At 44.6% G+C, this 15,926-nt stretch overlaps 2 protein-coding genes across 9 annotated transcripts in view; one reads left to right on the plus strand and one right to left on the minus strand.

The window, feature by feature from the left end:
• Positions 1–15,926, plus strand: part of LOC144495855 (collectin-10-like) — a 204,421-nt gene that overhangs the window by 75,828 nt on the left and 112,667 nt on the right. The window lies entirely within an intron of this gene.
• LOC144495489 (tumor necrosis factor receptor superfamily member 11B-like) overlaps positions 1–15,926 on the minus strand; it is a 46,783-nt gene that overhangs the window by 25,455 nt on the left and 5,402 nt on the right. Inside the window, exons 2-4 of the mRNA XM_078215506.1 lie at positions 12,274–12,676; positions 2,806–3,021; positions 438–731 (exon numbers count right to left, since the gene is read on the minus strand). Coding sequence (XP_078071632.1) covers positions 438–731; positions 2,806–3,021; positions 12,274–12,676 — 913 coding nt within the window. The remainder of the gene's footprint in view (positions 1–437; positions 732–2,805; positions 3,022–12,273; positions 12,677–15,926) is intronic.

Below are 15,926 nucleotides of genomic sequence, written 5' to 3' on the forward strand. Positions count from 1 at the left end.
AGTGGCATGCCTTATGAGGATAGGCTGAGGGAGCTCGGTCTTTTCTCCTTGGAGAGACGAAGAATGAGAGGAGACCTAATAGAGGTGTATAAGATGTTGAGAGGCATAGATCGGGTGGACTCTCAGAGGCTTTTTCCCAGGGTGGAAATGTCTGCTATGAGAGGACACAGGTTTAAGGTGCTGGGGGGTAGGTACAGGGGAGATATTAGGGGTAAGTTTTTCACACAGAGGGTGGTGGGCGAGTGGAATCGGCTGCCATCAGTGGTGGTGGAGGCGAACTCAATAGGGTCTTTTAAGAGACTCCTGGATGAGTATATGGGACTTAATAGGATGGAGGGTTATAGGTAGGTCTCGAAGGTAGGGATGTGTTCGGCATAACTTGTGGGCCGAAGGGCCTGTTTGTGCTGTAGTTTCTCTATGTTTCTATGTTTCTATACCACCTCTATTTATTTGAAGCTTGCGCAAGAGTTTTTTGTAAACATTGCGAATGTTGGCTTCCTTCAAGCCACGCATTAAGCCTTTCACAGTGTCCAAGTGGATGTTTTCGATTTTCCATTGCTTCAGGAGATGGAAGGTCTGAGCGTGACCTGAACTTGTCCTCTCAGCCCCACCCAAATGTTGTGTATCTGTTTTCTTGCCAGGTAAATGTTCCAGTAATATTCTCAGCTGTTCAGACGTCAGTTTCTGGCGAGCAATAAATTTAAAGATCGCCTGATCGCAGAGTGCAATTTCTAAGGAGAATAAGAAAACTCACTAAGGATAACATTATCAACCAATTTCATATTTGAGATTTCTACCCCACAAAGTTGGGTTTGGAACTTTACCATTCCAGCTCAGTTAGCTCAGTTGGCTGGATAGCTCATTTGTGATGCAGATACCAACAGTGTAAGTTCAATTCCTGTACGGACTGTTTATTCATGAAAGTTTAAAGTTTATTTATTATTGTCACAAGTAGTCTTATATTAACACTGCAATGAAATTACAGTGAAAGCCCGCCTTCTCAACCTTGCCCCGAGGTGTGGTGATCCTCAAGTTAAATCACCGCCAGTCAGCTCTCCCATTCAAAAGAGAGAGCGGCCTATGGTCATCTGGACTATGGTGGTTCGATGTCTTAACATCCAGAACAAGGGAGAGAAATTAACATTGACTCCATGGAGGAGCTCAATCGGATGGACATTTGTTCAAGAATTAATTGCAACAGGTTAAAAACTGGGCTAATGACTACTTGAGGCTGCCCAGACCAGGGCTTCAAGGCAGACCAGTGGTGCAGTGGCACACTCGTGTGCCCGTGTGCCGTGAAGACCGCCCCCCGCCAAATGTGCCACAAAATAAGTTTCAAAATGATTTTTAAAAATCCTGCAATTAAATTAAAATTAACCTTTGTATTCAGCTCTGTGGTCAGTATCTCCAAGAGCTGACAGACCTGAGGCCTCCTGCGCATGTGCTGCTGGGATTTAGCCGCACATGCACGGCTTAGATTTTTTACATTGGTCAGGCCCATGCATGTGACCGATGGGACTTGGAGCTGAAGACAAAGGCCCCATGCGCCCGCACCAAAAGCAAAAACTCAAAATGGGAGAAGCAAGAAAAACAGGGAGAGATAAAAAACGGCATATGCTGCTCCGAGAATCACAATCTTGAAACCATGCCAATAAGTTGTATCTATAGTAATGTTTAGCTAATGCCTAGATACGAGATTGGCATTACGCTGAGACTTCTGTCTTGCAGTTCAGCTTTCTCCTCTTCCTTTTTTAATTTTGTTACTGCTTTTTCCTCATACTTTATTTTTCCACCTGAGGTAATAGTACTCAAAATATTAATACAAAAGCAAAATGCTGCAGATGCTGGAAATCTGACATCAGAAGGAAAAATGCTGGAAAAACTCAGATAATCAGATAGTATCTGTGGAGAGAAACAGTCAACATTCCTGCTGGTGACTGTTTCAAAATATTACATTTTAAATATCAAATGGAGGGCAGTTCAGAGAGTTGTTCCTCAATTTCTTTTTATGGTATAGAGGTGTGCCATGCCACATAAAAGGTTGGGAACCACTGCTCTAGACCATTATTTATGTGTATTTAAAAACAAAGGGGTGGCACAGTGGTTAGCAATGCTGCCTCATAGCGCCAGGGACCTGGGTTCAATTCCCGACTTGGGTCACTGTCTGTGTGGAGCTTGCACATTCTCCCCGTGTCTGTGTGGGTTTCCTCCGGGTGCTCCAGTTTCCTCCCACAGTCCAAAGATGTGCGGGTTACGTTGATTGGCCATGCTAAATTAACCCTTAGTGTCAGGGGGGGTTAACTCGGGTAAATTAATGGGGTTATGGGGATAGGGACTCGGTAGGATTGTGGTCAGTGCAAACTTGATGGGCTGTATGGCCTCCTTCTGCACTGTAGGGATTCTATGAAATGTAAAATATACTTCTTCTTCTCCGTAATAAAACAAAATTTGCATGTCCAGTTTGGAAACTCACCCTAGCACAAGTGTAACTTTCCAATCTCTTCTGTTAGAACATCAAAATTCATGATCACATAACTTGCATGTCTGTTAATATTTTGCATCATAGAGGACTAGCACATTTATCCAATAAAATTAAAAGTCATTGGCTGTACCACATATTCTCTGTTAGTTTTAAATTAAGTGGATATCTTGTTATGTAATATTTCCAATTGTAGTTAAATGTGCCATCAAATGTGTTTTGCAAGCTTTTAAAACAGTTGCCAATGCTTCAAATCATGATATGATCCAGAAGTTGAATTATTATTAAGTGCCATTTTATAGACGCCCATGGAGACAAATATTTACCTTTCTTTATTGGTAAGTCAGAACACTCTATGCCTGATGCATCTTTGTTGTGACAAGGCTGGCACACATTATCATGAAATGCATCTCCTTGGAGCATCTGTTTCAAGCCAAATGCAGTGCAATTTGTGTGCCTTTGACAGGGTTGGTTGGCAGAGCTATTTCTTGAGAAGAAACCCTTTCGACACTTCATGCACACGGTGTTGGTATATGGTGTTCCTGAAGAGACAAGGGAAAGTCATAAATATATGGAGAAAAATCATAATTTCTTCAATAACTGACTGCCTTAAATCCCATAGTAAGAAGTCTCACAACACCAGGTTAAAGTCCAACAGTGGGTGAGTCACCCACTCACCTAATGAAGGGGCAGCGCTCCGAAAGCTTGTGCTATCAAATAAACATGTTGGACGTTAACCTGGTGTTGTGAGACTTCTTACTGTGCCCACCCCAGTCCAACACCGGCATCTCCACATCATGGCTACCACCAACACTGCAAACTGCCGGCTTAAAGTAGATTCACCTGATGAAGGGGCAGCGCTCCGAAAGCTCGTGGTACCAAATAAGCCTGTTGGACTTTAACCTGGTGTTGTGAGACTTCTGTCCAATGCTGGCATCCCCACATCATTAAATCCCATATTCATAGCCTGTAGCATCAATTAATCCTGGCAATGTTTCTTATCATTGAATAAACCTAATGACCAATTCTGCGGAGTTTCTTTTACCTCAGTGGTTAGAATGCGGAAATTGCAACCACAGGTGGCTGATATGAATAACATTTATGCATTTAAAGGGAAGCGAGGTGAACTAGATGAGGGAAAAAGAAATAGAAGGATATGCTGATAAGGTGGGATGAAAGAGGATGGAAGGAGCTCAAGTGGATCAAAATGTGTAAAAGACAAAGCAATGAATCTTCATTTCAATGCAACGGAGGTTCAGAAAGGAAATATTTTTATCTTGGAATAAATTAATTATCAATAGGATTAATAATGGAAAAAGTATTGAGAGGTTGGTAGATATTCCATGTGAATATCCTTCATCAAAATGAAGTTCAGGAAGCAATGTCTGCTTTGAGGCTAACCAGCCTATTACATGTTTCTAACATTGCTCTATTTCCATTTTCCACCTTCTGTATGTATGGTGTTTCTCTCTTTCTTTCTTTCATTCTTTCTCTGTTTTGTTTCATTCCAATTTTCCCCATTTTGCAGTCTTTTACTTTATATAAGAACCGGTGGATGCGGTGTTTTTGGATTTCCAAAAGGCGTTTGATAAGGTGCCCCATAAAAGGCTGCTGAAGAAGATTAGGGCACACGGAGTTGGGGGTAGTGTGTTAAAGTGGATTGGGGACTGGCTATCCGACAGGAAGCAAAGAGTCGGAATAAATGGGTGTTTTTCCGGTTGGAGGAAGGTAACTAGTGGCGTGCCGCAGGGATCGGTACTCGGGCCGCAACTGTTTACCATTTATATAGATGATCTGGAGGAGGGGACGGAGTGTAGGGTAACGAAGTTTGCAGACGACACAAAGATAAGTGGAAAAGTGAATCGTGTGGAGGACGGAGAAGATCTGCAGAGAGATTTGGACAGGCTGAGTGAGTGGGCGAGGATATGGCAAATGGAGTATAACGTTGATAAATGCGAGGTTATACACTTTGGAGGAAATAATAACAAATGGGATTACTATCTCAATAGAAACAAATTAAAACATGCTACCGTGCAAAGGGACCTGGGGGTCCTTGTGCATGAGATGCAAAAGCCCAGTCTGCAGGTACAACAGGTGATCAAGAAGGCAAATGGGATGTTGGCCTATATTGCGAGGGGGATAGAATATAAAAGCAGGGATGTCTTGATGCACCTGTACAGGGCATTGGTGAGGCCGCAGCTGGAATACTGTGTGCAGTATTGGTCCCCTTATATGAGGAAGGATATATTGGCATTGGAGGGAGTGCAGAGAAGGTTCACCAGGTTGATACCGGAGATGAGGGGTTTGGATTATGAGGAGAGGCTGAGGAGATTGGGTTTGTACTCGTTGGAGTTTAGAAGGATGAGGGGGGATCTTATGGAGACTTATAAGATAATGCGGGGGCTGGATAGAGTGGAGGCGGAGAGATTCTTTCCACTTAGTAAGGAAGTTAAAACTAGAGGACACAGCCTCAAAATAAAGGGGGGTCGGTTTAAGACAGAGTTGAGGAGGAACTTCTTCTCCCAGAGGGTGGTGAATCTCTGGAATTCTCTGCCCACTGAGGTGGTGGAGGCTACCTCGCTGAATATGTTTAAAGCGCGGATGGATGGATTCCTGATCGGTAAGGGAATTAAGGGTTATGGGGATCAGGCGGGTAAGTGGTACTGATCCACGTCAGATCAGCCATGATCTTATTGAATGGCGGGGCAGGCTCGAGGGGCTAGATGGCCTACTCCTGCTCCTATTTCTTATGTTCTTATAAGCATTTGATAAGGTTCCCCATGGTAAGCTTTTGCAGAAAATATGGACACATGGGATTGAGGGTGATTTAGTGGTTTGGATCAGGAATTGGCTAGCTGTAAGAAAACAGAGAGTGGTGGTTGATGGGAAATATTCATCCTGGAGTTCAGTTACTAGTGGTGTACCGCAAGGATCTGTTTTGGGGCCACTGCTGTTTGTGATTTTTATTAATGACCTGGATGAGGGTGTACCAGGATGGATTAGTAAATTTGCGGATGACACTAAAGTTGGTGGAGTTGTAGACAGCGCGGAGGGAAGTGGCAGGTTACAGAGGGACATAGATAAGCTGCAGAGCTGGGCTGAGAGGTGGCAAATGGAGTTTAATGCTGAAAAGTGTGAGGTGATTCACTTTGGAAGGAGTAACAGGAATACAGAGTACTGGGCTAATGGTAAGATACTTGGTAGTGTGGAATGCACAGAGGGATCTGGGTGTCCATGTGCATAGATCCCTGAAAGTTGGCACCCAGGTTGATAGGGTTGTTAAGAAGGCGTACGGTGTGTTAGCTTTTATTGGTAGAGGGATTGAGTTTTGGAGCCAGGAGGTCATGCTGCAAAACTCTGGTGCGGCCACACTTGGAGTATTGCGTACAGTTCCGGTCGCTGCATTATAGGAAAGATGTGGAAGCATTGGAAAGGGTGCAGAGGAGATTTACCAGGATGTTGCCTGGTATGGTGGGAAGATCGTATGAGGAAAGGCTGAGGGACTTGAGGTTATTTTCGTTAGAGAGAAGAAGGTTAAGAGGTGACTTAATAGAGGCATACAAGATGATCAGAGGATTAGATAGGGTGGATAGTGAGAGCCTTTTTCCTCGAATGGTGATGGCTAACACGAGGGGACATAGCTTTAAATTGAGGGGTGAGAGATATCATAGAAACCCTACAGTGCAGAAGGAGGCCATTCGGCCCATCGAGTCTGCACCGACCACAATCCCACCCAGGCCCTACCCCCACATATTTTACCTGCTAATCCCTCTAACCTACACATCTCTGGACTCTAAGGGGCAATATTTAACCTGGCCAATCAACCTAACTTGCACATCTTTGGACTGTGGGAGGAAATCGGAGCACCCGGAGGAAACCCACGCAGACACGAGGAGAATGTGCAAACTCCACACAGACAGTGACCCGAGCTGGGAATCGAACCTGGGACCCTGGAGCTGTGAAGCAGCAGTGCTAACCACTGTGCTACCGTGCCGCCCATATAGGACAGATGTTAGAGGTAGGTTCTTTACTCAGAGAGTAGTAAGGGCGTGGAATGCCCTGCCTGCAGCAGTCGTGGCCTCGTCAACATTAAGAGCATTCAAATGGTTATTGGATAAACATATGGATGATATTGGAATAGTATAGATTAGAGGGGCTTTAGATTGGTTTCACTGGTCGGCGCAACATCGAGGGCCGAAGGGCCTGTACTGCGCTGTAATGTTCTATGTTCTATAAGACTCACACATTTCCTTACGTTCTTTTTGTTCTGCAGATTATGAGAGAACAAATTGATGGCTCGCTCAAAGGTTGTTATACTTAATGAGGTTACTTTATTTGACCATGATGACAAACTTAAAATGGGCACAGATTTGAAGTGATTACAGGAAAATTAAAATGGTTACAGAAAATGATCACAGATTTAATAGTTCGAGAAGACAGAGAAAAAGAAAAAGCTGTTTTGTCACTGCTCCCAGTGAATGTCTCTGATTCACTGATATATAGCATCAGAATGCTCAATAACGTACTTTACGGTCACGAAGTAAATACATCATCAGTATCTAACTCTGATTATGAAATCACCCTATGACCATGGACTCTTTTCGTGCTTATCCGTTAGCTTCTCTCCTTGAGATCTCAGTCCCTCTACTGTATTACTGGCTGGTCAACCACTCTTCCTATAAAGATCGCCAAAGTCTTCAATTGTTTATACCTTTCTCAGGGAACGGGCTTAGTTTACTCTATTAAAGGTCTCATCATCCCATGAAGCTTCTTTTTAAAGGTCAGTACCCGATTATATTTGGGCTTTGTTTAAACCATGGCTTGAATCCACCCAGAAAGCTGACCTCAATTCGCTTTCTCCAGTAATTTTCAAGTATGTGAATTAGTCAATTTTCCAGAAAAAAGAATGTTGGAATGCTGTGCTTCATCTTATCTCAATTCATGACCTAGACTTCATAAACCAAAACACTGGTGTCTCTTGCTGGCCTGCATGTTTCTCTCAAAAGCATTTGCTTTCAAGTCTGTTAAATGTTAAAATACTGATAACGAAGCATCTCTCCCATTTTTGAGTTTCACAAAGACATGTTGGTTGCATATGTCAAGTTTAATGTTATGTCAAGGGGCTATTTTTATTTGCCCTACACCTGTGTGCCTTGCCTTTTAACTATGCCAGCTATTTGCACACTCCATGATTTGTTGTAATTTCTAATGGTTTTCTACAAGGAGGTCTTCAGACCAACTCATTAGCTTCCTCTTTATAACAGGAAAAGTTTTTTTTTCTTTCCCAGAGGTAGGAGAATATTTGCTGTCCTTGTAGTTTTCAGTTCTGGTGAAGGGTTGTACCTGCTAAGGCTGCCATTTCTCTTCCCAGTTACTGACTGGCCTGATGTGCATTTCTAACATTTTCTGGTGGGCCCTATTTTACCATTTTGATTCTAAGTGCTGGGCGGACTTGAAACTGGGAGTGTTTCAGATCTGACCTTTAGACCCATTCTCAGGCGGCCCCATACGCACTCTGCCTGTAAAAATATCAGCAATTCCAAATCGCGAAGCAGAAGCCTGGGGGCGGGGCTTAACGCGCCCGAAATCCTGCAGCTCCGATCGGCGCCTCCACCTGCGCACGTGCAGAAAAAAAAATGATAGAATGCGGCTCCCCTGCCACATCGCTCCTGGGCTGGATAATGCCTCCCCCTGGCCCCCACAGACATTGCCCCACCCCCACAACACTGACCCCCTTATCACCCCACCCCCTCGCCACCCAGACCAACTGCGGGCCCCTCCCCCCTTCCCCCCCACTGATCTCAGGCAGAGTGGCAGCGGACCCCATATTCCCCCTCACTAATCACCGGCAGAGTGTCCGCGGACCCCCCCTTCCCCCTCAATGATCTCAGGCAGAGTGACGGAAGACCCCCCTTCCTCCCACCCCCACCAATCTCAAGCAGAGAGCCGTCAGATGCTGGGCACTTACCTCCTCACTAACTGAAGCACCCGGATCAGACTTTTCTGGAGCATGTCTGTTTCGCGCCGAATCTGGATGGGCGAACGCGGTGGTAAAGGGAGAAAGTTCCGGTACTGTTGGGCGTGCAGCCCATTAAGTCAATTTAAATGAATACAAATGAATTTAAATAGCGATCGTGCCCGTTTTGGGCACGGTCCTGATCGTGGCCATTTTTGGGCCTTGGTAAAGGGGGAACCGGCGCGGAGGCGGGCACGGATCGCACTACTCGCCTCACACCCAACTTTACCAAGTTTTCGCACCTAAAAACGGGCACAATTTGATGGTAAAATTGGGCCCCCACTACTTTTTTGTTTTAATGTGTATCAAGTTATCCGAGTTATCTATTACAGCATTCAGACTGACAAGAAATGCTTCCTATTTCAATTACATAAAAATGTGATTGACACAAAGTGACGCAAAATGCTAAGGAATGCAAACAGTAAAATTTCTTCCGCAAGTATTTTGTGCAACTATCAAGGGAATGTTCTCGGGCTGTTGGAGAGTGACTTAGGGGAAAACAGCGTAGGAATGTTCAAGGAATTGATGCTGGGCCAAGATCCCAAATGATCCAAGCTTCTTCTGGCTTTCCCTGGGGTAGCATTAAAGGTGAGCTTGAATGGTCTTGGATCTGTCAGGTAAGTAATTAAGGAGTTGTTGAGGTTGTTAAATTGCTAATTCAGTTACTTTCACACAAAGTCCTAGATTTTCCCAGCATGGTACCTGTTTCCAAGCATTCAGAAGTTCACTGGGATCACCGAAGCTTTGTCGGAGCAGAAAGAGCTTCTTCAGTGAAACTGACAAACTAGGAAGGCTTTGATCAGTTACACTGAAGAGCTCCAGCCATAGCCAGATGAGCAACTGCTGTTCAAAGTGCGACTTTGCTCAGAGAGTACTTTCATTGCTTGATAGGTGAGTGCTGAACTCCTTGTAAGACACCTCACCTGTCTAGAATTTCACTCGCCTTTAGCTGCACTTCTCTGCTGCCACCTTTTAATGTGGCATGCAAGTTTATGAGGGTGAAGAGCAGATGGCATGGATGCTGAGGTCCAGTTGGAAGGAAGTGAGACAGTATAGACGGAAGATCATGTCTCTCACCATGTGTGAGCACCAGTGTCTCAGGAGGCTCAGACTTCCACAGTAGCTCACTGCTGACACCTGCAGCCTCCTGAACAAGGCCTTCTTCCCAGTGAACCAGGTGCACATGCATTACCAATGGCTGGCAACGTGTCTGCCACTGAAGAGGCCCCATTGAGTCCTGAAAGTGTTCGGCCCTTCACCTTTCCAACCCTCCTGATACCTTGGATCCTCTTGGTGAACCCTCCAGGTTGGAGAGTCTATACTCAGGCTGCTGACTGCCTTTATCATTTCTATCTATATCTGCATAGTTGGAGGGGCCGTTCTCTTCCTCCAGTCCTTAGGAGAGTTCAACTCACTGCAGCCTCTCAGTTCCCACAGCAGGACCTCAAGTTAAGAGTGAGAGACTTGGAGAGCGACTTTCCCAGGTCTCCTCTTTATTTGTGTGGTTGCTATTGCCTCAAAATACCAAGCGTTGGTGAGCTTACTCATGCTGTTGTCCCTTTAATTAGAAATTCTTCCTTTGACAGTAATCCTGCCTGCCCTCTCTAATTGGATGATGGAGATCACTTTTCAGTTGGCTTCCTCTGATTAACGGCACATAGTCAGAGAGTCAGACACAGAAATAGTCCTGCCAACCCGCAGAGAGTCAAGCAGTGAGATTTCACCCTAAGTCTTCCTCTTCTGCTTCCTCTTAATCCTACGCAGTGCAACCACTGTGGCTTCAGCTGAACTGGAGGCAGGCTGCTGGATTCACTCCTCTCCGACATTACATACCCGTGGAAGATGTCCTCTGGGTTTTGGAGTCGTGAGCACCTCAGCTGCACTTGTGCAGGGGCAGACCTGTTCTTCCGGGCAGGAGGCAACATTTGTGGCTCTGCCTGTAGGTCAGGGGCAAGTGATGAGAAGTGGGAACTGCCTTGAGAGGAGTCCTCACCACCTTTCATCATCTTCCTCTCAAGAGATGGCAGCCAGAGTATGCAGACCATTGGTCTGGGCCAGTACACACTCAGTACCCTACCAAGTCAGATTCTCCACACAGGTGGCCATTCTTCCCATCAAGGTGAACATCAGCACAAATGCTTGAGACATCATGGCACTGATGCTGGAGGTGGACTCCTCCAACCTCTCTCCATAATTGTGACAGAGGCACCCATGTTTCCCATTGCTACTCTGTAACTTGCCTTCTCATATTTGACCCCCGATCTAAATCCAGGTAAGCAGATCTTGGAGTGTCCTGTACTCTCCGATGGAGACTCTCCGTTGCTGCCCCTGTCTCCAGCTCCTCTTCCAACTCTCCTGTGATGTATTCCTCATCATGTGACAATCTTTCTATCTGTAATGCAGGGCCCATCAATGTGTGTGTCTCTGCACTGGTGGAGGACACACATGGAGAGCGGCTTTCCCAGGTCTCCTCTTTATTTGTGTGGTTGCTATTGCCTCAAAATACCAAGCGCTGGTGAGCTTACTCATGCTGTTGTCTCTTTAATTAGAAATTCTTCCTTTGACAGTAATCCTGTCTGCCCTCTCTAATTGGATGATGGAGTGCTTACCCTCCTCTGAGGATTCCTCAGGTTAGTTCCCCCATCATTTCCTCCTTCAATCTTGATGAACTTGTAGGGGATAAAAGACATGAGATAATGCTGAGTTTGAGAAAGGCTCCAAATTCAGTCAGTGGTGACATCAATTCAACATGCGTAACTACAGAGAGGCAAGTGCATCATAAAGTGCTGTCACCAGGTCTCTGGGTCACCCCCATATCTCCAGCATCGATGCCCGGTTGTGTGTGCCACCCTGACAATATCCAGGCCATCCTCCTCCAGTTCAGTCAGGTCCACCTCTGGTTCTCTGTCTCTCCTTGGAGTTATGTGCCCTCTTATGCGATGAGAGAAATCGAAGAGTTACGTGTGTAAAAAGTGGAATATGTGGAAAAGATGGAATGAGAACAGTTGTGGAGTGTGACTGTGGGGAAGGATATGAGAAGACAGTGGGTGAGTGTGAATGTGATCTGCCCAGAGGGAGATCAGAGGAGGTGCCTGGAGTAAAAAGGCATATGGAAATGCAAGGCATGTCAATGGGGAGTGCTGTGCAGGGAAGTCAGAGTGAAGGTGGAAGACCATTCACCTTTCCTGACCCAATGAGGTCCTTAAACCTTTTTCTGGGTGCTGAATTCAGGTCCTGAGCACCACTCTCCTGTTGCCCACAGCCTCTGTAAATTCCAGTCAAGTCTGTTTCATTTGGGTGGCTGATCTCTTCCTCCCTTCCTCCAGGAATGAGGATAGTCAATTCCATCCCTCACCATCTACAACCAGAAAAGAATCGGAGAACTGGGGGTTAGTCTTCCTGCACCTTGTATCCATCTTCTTCCACTTGTGTGTGAGTCTATTCAGTTAAGATTTCGCCTGTAGAAACAGCATTGGCCAATGATTTGTAAAGAATGTTTTGGTTGAGTGGGTGGCACTATAGGGAGAGCATAGAGGTGGGGAGGAGGAGATGATAGTAACTTACAAAGGACACCTCACCATCTGCTACTTGGTCAAAGTTTAACCTTGGTTGTGGTCAGTGAGACTTGTGTGACTGACTATTCTTAACCCAGATGGGAAAGCATGAGTGGCAACAATTTAAAGTGAAGATTGATGTTAAAATACATTTAAACCAGCCATAAAAAGCTAAGATATTGAATACTTCACAGAGGATAAACCCAAATATTAACCCTGCTTACCCAGCGTCTCCACGCCAAATCCTGGTGGACACTTATAGTGCTTCAGACAAAACTCAAATTCATAATGGTGACCTTCGACACATTCGCAGATACGGTTGTGAGTGCTGTTGCATTCATATTTAATGTACTGATACTCTTTGCAAAACACATTGCAATACTGACATTCACCCAGGTAGTTCCAGTATTCGGTATAGTGTGAGTCAGGGCAAGGTGCACATTCAGTTCTCTTCTCTGCATTGCAGTGAGTCTTCCTGTAAGTGCCAGGAGGGCATTTCTCACATGTGTGATACTGAGCCAATTGCTCATCCCATTGCAGGTAGACAGGGACAGTGAAGGATTCCAGCTTCGTGTGACGATACTGCTGCGATACCAGTGGAACTGATATAAAGGAAATAATGAAAAGCTGAAAAGTAAAATAAAGAGTTGTAAGTTCCACCACATTAACTTGCTGTTAATATTTGCATGTTGAGATATTGGCTGTTTTACTAGACAATGTGCTGTTGCCCGTGGAAATATCCAACATCAAAGAAAGGCGAAAATTAGTATGGAATGAAAATGAGTTCCAACATGTCCATGACATTCATTGAATTCTGCTTCAAATAAAACTGGGAAGCTATCCCACCAGCAAATTATTCAACTATTCTCTTCTGGTATTAAGTGCCCTGAACTATGTCTGATATATCAGGAGCTCTCAACAAATGATTTCATTTGATAACTCTCAACAGTTAGGCTTCAATTTGAAAACACAAAAGAAACATTTCTAAAATATTTCAGTGCTCATAAATATCAATGTAATACAAGATGCTTATAAACATACAGAATAGGCATGTAGATGACAAATAATGGCGGCACGGTGGCACAGTGGTTAGCACTGCTGCCTCACAGCACCAGGGATCTGGGTTCAATTCCGGCCTCAGGTGACAGTGTGGGGTCTGCACATTCTCCCCGCGTCTGCATGGGTTTCCTCGGGTTTCCTTTCACAGTCCAAAGATGTGTAGGTTTGGTGGATTGGCCATGCTAAATGGGCGGGTTACAGGGATAGGGTGGGGGGGGAGGCCCTGGGTGGGATTCTCTTTTGGAGAGTCAGTGTAAACTCGATGAGGCAGATGGTCTCCTTCTGCACTGGAGGGATTCTATGATTATATGGTTCTAATGTGGTTAAGTGCGAGGTGGTACATTTTGGTGGCAGAAATAATGGAGCCATATACATCCTCCGAAAATAAGAGTCTGAATGGGGTAAAGGTTCAGGGGACTAACAAGACACAGAAAATGCAAACAAAACACAGGGAAATACATTTGAAAACCTGAGAGGTTATTTTAAAATTAGATACAACCTTAATTAGACCTTAGTTGGGCTGAAAATTTCAATTGCACAACATTCATATTTTTGATACTATTGGTGCTAAAAATGGTCTATTTGTGGTGTGGGCTCACTTCTGGTGCTGAGTGGTTTGGGCACATTTTGGTAAGGGTGATGGCTATCTGCTAATCATATGGCTCATGATTCTGGTGTGTATCTGTGCATAATGAGGAGCATGCATATGATGAAAGCTATGGTGTCACATGAAATGTGGGGCAGACTTTTCCCATTTGCCGTGGAAAGCATAACAGATGGTTCAGAAAGTTTGACGGACCATTTAAAGGTCCGCTGACCTCAGATTTCCAGTATTGTGGTGCACCCGGCCAGAAAATCCCCCATGATTGACAAGGTCTTTAGAGTGTGTTGAAACAATGGGTGGAATTTAATGCCCTCCACCAAGGTGAGTTTGGAGGTGGCAGGCATTTAATTGGATGGAGGGGGCTGGGTGGGAACCCTGTTCTCAGAGGATCCCTTATTCAAAGACACTCAGTGCCTGATCAAGGGACCTGACATCATGAGGTAGTATGGCCTACTGAAAGCCCACTCCTTCCCTTTCTTCCAACCTAAGGTAAATGTGGGACTTCAACTGAATGAGGCGGGTGAATTGATAACAGCAGACAACAAAATGGCAGATATGCTAAATACATTTTTTGCATCAGTCTTCACTGTGGAAAACATTGCAAATATTTCTAAGATATCAGATGGGTTGATTTCAAATAACATGATAGAACTTACAAATATCCTAATCACAAGGGATAGAGCACAAGGAACTAGAGGTGGACAAGTCGCCAGGACTTGATGAACTGCACACAAGGATTTTAATGGAAATGACTGCAGAGATGTAGAGAAATTGTTTGTAACTCGCTAAATTCCAGGAGGGTACCAGAAGATTGGAAAACAGCCAATGTGACTCCCCTGTTCAAAAAGAGAGAAAAGCAGAAGGCAGGGACCAATAGGCCAGTTTGTTTAACATCTATTATTGGCAAGATGCTGGAGCCAATAATCAAAGAGGAAATAATTAATCATTTTGGAAAGCTGAATATAGTCAAACGTGGTCAACATGGTTTTATGAAAGGTAAACCATGTTTTGACAAATTTGTTCAAATTCTTTGAGGATCTAAAGGGGAGAGTAGTTAGAGGGGAACCTGTAGATGTAGTGTATTTAGATTTCCACAAGGCATTTGACAAAGTGCCGCATAAGAGGCTGGTGCATGAAGTAAAAGCCTTTGGAATTGGAGGAAGTGTGTTAACTGTTACATAGAAAACAGAGAGTTGGAATAAAGGGGTCCTGAATAAATGGATCCTTTTCAGAGTGGCAAGTTGCAACAGTTGGAGTACAACAGGGATCAGTTCTTGGCTCACAGTTGTTCACTATTTACATTAATGACCTGAGGAGGAACAGAATGTAAGGTTTCCAAATCTGCCGATGATACAAAGATAGGTGGAAGGGCAGGTTGTGATGTGGGTATTGTGATTCTGTTTCTGCAACGGGATATAGATAGATTGGGTGACTGGGCGAAAACCTGTCAATGGAGTTTAATGTGGGTAAGTCTGAGGTCATGCACTTTGGTAGGTGGAATCAAAAGGCAGATTATGATCTAAATAGAGAGAGACTGCAGGTGTGATGTACAGAGGGATCTAGGTGTTCTAGCACATGAACCACAAAAAACTAGCAAGCAGGTCCAACAAATAGTTAAGAAGCCAAACAACATTTCGGCCTTTATTGCCAAAGGATTGGAGTTTAAAAATAGGGAGGTTTTGTTGCAATTGTACAGGGTGTTAGTGAGGCCTCACCTGGAACACTGCGTACAGTTTTGGTCCCCTTACCTAAAAAAGGAAATAGTGGCATTGGAGGCAGTCCTATCAAGAGAGACTAAATAGCCTGGGTCTGTATTCCTTGGAATTTAGAAGAGCGAGGGGTGACTTTGTTCAAACATATAAGCTCCTGAAAGGGCTTGACAGGGTTGATGGTGAAATGTTTTCACTCGTGGGAGAGTCTCAAACAAGGAGGCATAGCTACAAGATAAAGGGCCAGTCACTTAAAACTGAGGTGTGGAGAAACTTCTTCACACAGAGGTAGTGAATCTCTTGAATTTTCTGCCCCAAAGGGTAGTGGAGGCTGGATCATTCGAAGGAATTAAAGTGGAGGTGGATAAATATTCGATAGATCAAAGAATAGAGAGCTGTAGGGAAATGGCACAGAAAAGGAGCTGAGGCCATGATCGTATTGAATGGTGGGGAAGGCTTGAAAAGCTTGGTGGCCTACTCCTGCTTCTATTTCTTATGTTCTTGT

Source organism: Mustelus asterias, chromosome 7, assembly GCF_964213995.1.
Source record: "Mustelus asterias chromosome 7, sMusAst1.hap1.1, whole genome shotgun sequence".
NCBI lineage: Eukaryota > Metazoa > Chordata > Chondrichthyes > Carcharhiniformes > Triakidae > Mustelus > Mustelus asterias.